We start from the raw sequence: 4,266 nt of genomic DNA on the forward strand, positions 1-4,266 counted from the left end.
GATTGGATTCTATTCTACTTTCTAAATTTCTCTAGAACCAGGCTCTTCCTCGCTTCCACACTCTCACAGCCCTAGGTCAGGCCACCTTCAAGTCTCATCGGAATTTCTCCAATGGCCTCATTTTAGGTCTCAGCTTCTAGTCTTTCCCCTCCCATCCATTCTCTACATTACAGCCAAATGCCAATCTTTCTAACATCTTTCTTTTTCTTTTTTTTTTTTTTGAGACGGAGTCTTGCTCTGTCTCCCAGGCTGGAGTGCAGTGTTGCGATCTCAGCTCACTGCAGCCTCTGCCTCCTGGGTTCAAGCAATTCTCTGCTCAGCCTCCCAAGTAGCTGGGATTACAGGTACCCGCCACTAGGCCTGGCTAATTTTTGTATTTTTAGTAGAGACGGGGTTTCACCATCTTGGCCAGGCTGGTCTTGAACTCCTGACCTTGTGATCCACCCACCTCGGCCTCCCAAAGTGCTGATAGGATTACAGGCATGAGCCACTGTGCCTGGCCCTTTCTAACATTTTTCCTAGAGGGCAAATCTGATCATTCCCCTGCTTAAAGTCTTCATAGATTTCCTGGCTCTCCTCAAGTTAGTCTAAACGTACTCCTGGCATTTGATGCCCTCTCTACTTGGCTCTGTGACTTCTCTAGCTTCATCTGTTTTTCCAAACACTTTCACTGCGGGAAGTTCTTCACTGTGCCTCCATCTGAGCCTTTGCTCAAGCTGTGCTCTCTGCCTGGGATGTCTTCCCCTCCTTTTAACTACTTGACAAATACCTACACCTCTTCCAGGATTCAACTTAAGCATCACCTCCTCTCCAGAGCACCTTCTGACTGCCGGTCTCAAATGAGTTCTCCAAGTAGACTTATTCCTGCAAACCCATCGGCACCCATTCCATTTTCTTGTCTAGACTGGGCACTGCTGGTGGCCTGGGTTTTCATCATCTATCACTGGCAGGCTGCACTGGGCGGGACCTACCACATACTCCAGTAAATGTTGAAAGAAGGGAGGAAAGAACTCTTGGGGCCATCAACGGGGCCTGGTGCATTGGAGTTTGATGAATTTGGGTTAAGGTACAAACACCCCAAGTGCTGTTTGCTCTTGGGCAAGTCCTTAGAATTCTGAGCCTCATTTCCTCAGCCCTGCCTACCTGCAGAACAACACAAGTGAAGTACCTAGTGCAGTGCCTGCCTTACTGGAGGGGCTCAAATATTTAGGCCCTCTCCACCAAGACGCAGAAGAGGAAAGGTGTCCAGTAGTGAGCAGGTTAGGCATGGAAATGCAAGGGGGTTGAGCAGAAACCTCTGAGACCCCAGTGTGCTTGGATTTCTAAAACTCCCGACACGTGCTCTGTCCTGGAACAAACTTGAGTTACAGAGATGGGGGTGACACACCAAGAGTCGGCCAAAGCCAAGCCCTCCCCCGCTGCCTGAATGGACCGGCCCTGAGTGACATCACAATCCCAAGTGGTTGCCATGGCACTACTGGGGGTGGGTGTCTCATTTCTCCCCAGGGAGCTCTAGGCTGTGGATGTGAGAAGGGGAGTGAGAGAGGCAGATGGCGACAAGGAACAGCCCTATGGCCCTGGGCACGGCTCAGGGTGACCCTGGAGAGGCAGGAACACGGCCAGGCTCTGACGCCGGCCTCCGGGACACAGGTGCGGCCACTCAGCTCAAGATGAAGCCCAGGAAGGTGCGCAAGATCAAGGCGGTTGTCATCGACCTGGGCTCCCAGTACTGCAAGTGCGGCTACGCGGGAGAGCCGAGGCCCACCTACTTCATCTCCTCCACCGTGGGAAAACGCTGCCCCGAGGCGGCCGACGCTGGCGACACCCGCAAGGGGACCCTGGTGGGCCATGAGCTGCTCAACATGGAGACACCTCTCAAGCTGGTGAACCCGCTGAAGCACGGCATCGTGGTGGACTGGGACTGCGTGCAGGACATCTGGGAGTACATCTTCCGCACGGCCATGAAGATCCTCCCCGAGGAGCACGCTGTGCTGGTCTCCGACCCTCCGCTCAGCCCCAGCAGCAACCGGGAGAAGTACGCAGAGCTCATGTTCGAGACCTTCGGCATCCCCGCTATGCACGTGACGTCCCAGTCGTTGCTGTCCATCTACTCGTACGGCAAGACCTCGGGGCTGGTGGTGGAGAGCGGGCACGGCATCTCGCACGTGGTGCCCATCTCCGAGGGAGACGTGCTGCCGGGCCTGACCAGCCGCGCCGACTATGCTGGGGGTGACCTCACCAACTACCTGATGCAGCTGCTCAACGAGGCAGGCCACGCATTCACGGACGACCACCTGCACATCATAGAGCACATCAAGAAGAAGTGCTGCTATGCGGCCTTCCTGCCGGAGGAGGAGCTCAGCCTGGCCCCCGAGGAACTGCGCGTGGACTACGAGCTCCCGGACGGCAAGCTCATCACCATTGGCCAGGAGCGCTTCCGCTGCTCTGAGATGCTCTTCCAGCCCTCCCTGGCGGGCAGCACCCAGCCGGGCCTCCCGGAGCTCACGGCTGCCTGCCTGGGCCGCTGCCAGGACACGGGCTTCAAGGAGGAGATGGCCGCCAACGTGCTGCTGTGTGGCGGCTGCACCATGCTGGATGGTTTCCCCGAGCGCTTCCAGAGGGAGCTGAGCCTCCTCTGCCCCGGAGACAGCCCTGCGGTGGCTGCAGCTCCTGAGAGAAAGACCTCCGTGTGGACCGGCGGCTCCATCCTGGCCTCCCTGCAGGCCTTCCAACAGCTCTGGGTCAGCAAGGAAGAGTTTCAGGAGCGGGGCAGCATGGCCATCTACAGCAAGTGCTGAGCCTCGGCATCTCCACAGACAAGGCCCCCAGCATAGCTGGCCACAGGCCACTCTATACACATTTACAGAATTTCACATAAAGCTTTACTCTGAAATGACTCTTGTCTAGTCTGGGTTTCTAGCTTCAATCTGATAGCAGAGGGCTGGGGGGAGTCGGCCTTAGAAGTGGCAGCACCTTGTGCACTGGAGGTGTGGGCTGTAAGGAAGGGGCTACCATACTGGTTCCACCCCCTCTGCCTGCCTCATGATGGTGACATCATCTCAGGGCCTAGAAGTGGCCTCCTGTTTTATTAGCACCTCCAGGTTCAAAACCTGATCCAACAGACATTCCTTATTGCTTGCTCAACTAAGGGGGTTGGCTCTGATGAAGGGACTAGCTTGGGTCACCTAGCAGTAGGTTGGAGGAGACGCACAGCTGGGTGTCCGACTCCAGTCTCTTGTTTCTGCTGCTCACAAGTACTCCCGACCTTAACACTGCTTGATCACTCCAGGTTCCCTAACCTCCCTCTAGTGCCTGCCACCCTCAATGTGGGAGCCTAAGGCTGTGCCAGTGCATCTCCTGAGTGTGAAGCGCCATTTCTACCCATGTGTGGGTGTACCCCTTTCAACCGCAACCAAAATTGGAGCTATTTTTCCAGAGTTACAAAGCAGAGCTGCTGATCGCAGAGGATGTCAGACAAACCAGAAGGTCCTTTAGAAATCGAGTCCTCTCCCTGCTATAGAAATGGGGAAACTGGGCTGGGTGTGGTGGCTCACACCTGTAATCCCAGCACTCTGGGGAGCCAAAGGCAGGTGGGTCACCTAAGGTCAGGCGAAATTCAAGACCAGCCTGGCTAACATGATGAAACCCTGTCTCTACTAAAAATAGAAAAATCAGCTGGGCATGGTGGTGGGTACCTGTAATCCCAGCTTCCCCAGGAGATTGAGGCGGGAGAATCACTTGACCCCAGGAGGAGGAGGTTGCAGTGAACTGAGATCACGTCATTGCACTGCAGCCTGAGTGACAGAGCAAGACTCCATGTCCGAAAAGAAAAAAACAAAAAGAGATGGGGAAACTGAGGACCAGAGAGGACAGGGCCAGCCTAATGCCAGTGGTCGAGCCCAGGTCTCCTGATCCACATCAAGATTATTCCCAGAAGGGTGAACATGGTTCTTAATGGTTAGTCAGCAACCCAAAGCACTTACCATGCATCTACTGTGGGCCAGGCCCACTGCTGGGGACTGAGAAATGACCAGAACAGTCTTTACCCTTGACAATCACACACAGCTAATGGACCACATTGATAGGGAGGGAAGGTCTGAGCTAAGTGTTCATGGTGGCGAGAAGGTAGTGGTGATGCATTGGAATGCTGTAAGTGGAGAAGTTGCTGGGCATGGTGGCCACTTACTGGCTTTGGGGCTGAGGGAGAGGCTGTGGAGGCTTGTGAGATTTCAGCTGGTGACTAACTGCCTACTTAGAAGAGTGGGT

General features: G+C 54.9%; 1 protein-coding gene across 1 annotated transcript; it reads left to right on the forward strand.

Annotated features, from left to right (window-relative positions):
* The first annotated feature begins 518 nt into the window (after positions 1-518).
* On the forward strand, positions 519-2,895 carry ACTL7B (actin like 7B). The gene has a single exon (XM_033237885.1). The coding sequence runs from the start codon at positions 1,551-1,553 to the stop codon at positions 2,796-2,798; it is 1,248 nt and encodes a 415-aa protein (XP_033093776.1). The 5' UTR covers positions 519-1,550; the 3' UTR covers positions 2,799-2,895.
* The last annotated feature ends 1,371 nt before the right edge of the window (positions 2,896-4,266 follow it).

This window comes from Trachypithecus francoisi, unplaced genomic scaffold, assembly GCF_009764315.1.
Source record: "Trachypithecus francoisi isolate TF-2019V2 unplaced genomic scaffold, Tfra_2.0 Lachesis_group16, whole genome shotgun sequence".
Lineage (NCBI taxonomy): Eukaryota > Metazoa > Chordata > Mammalia > Primates > Cercopithecidae > Trachypithecus > Trachypithecus francoisi.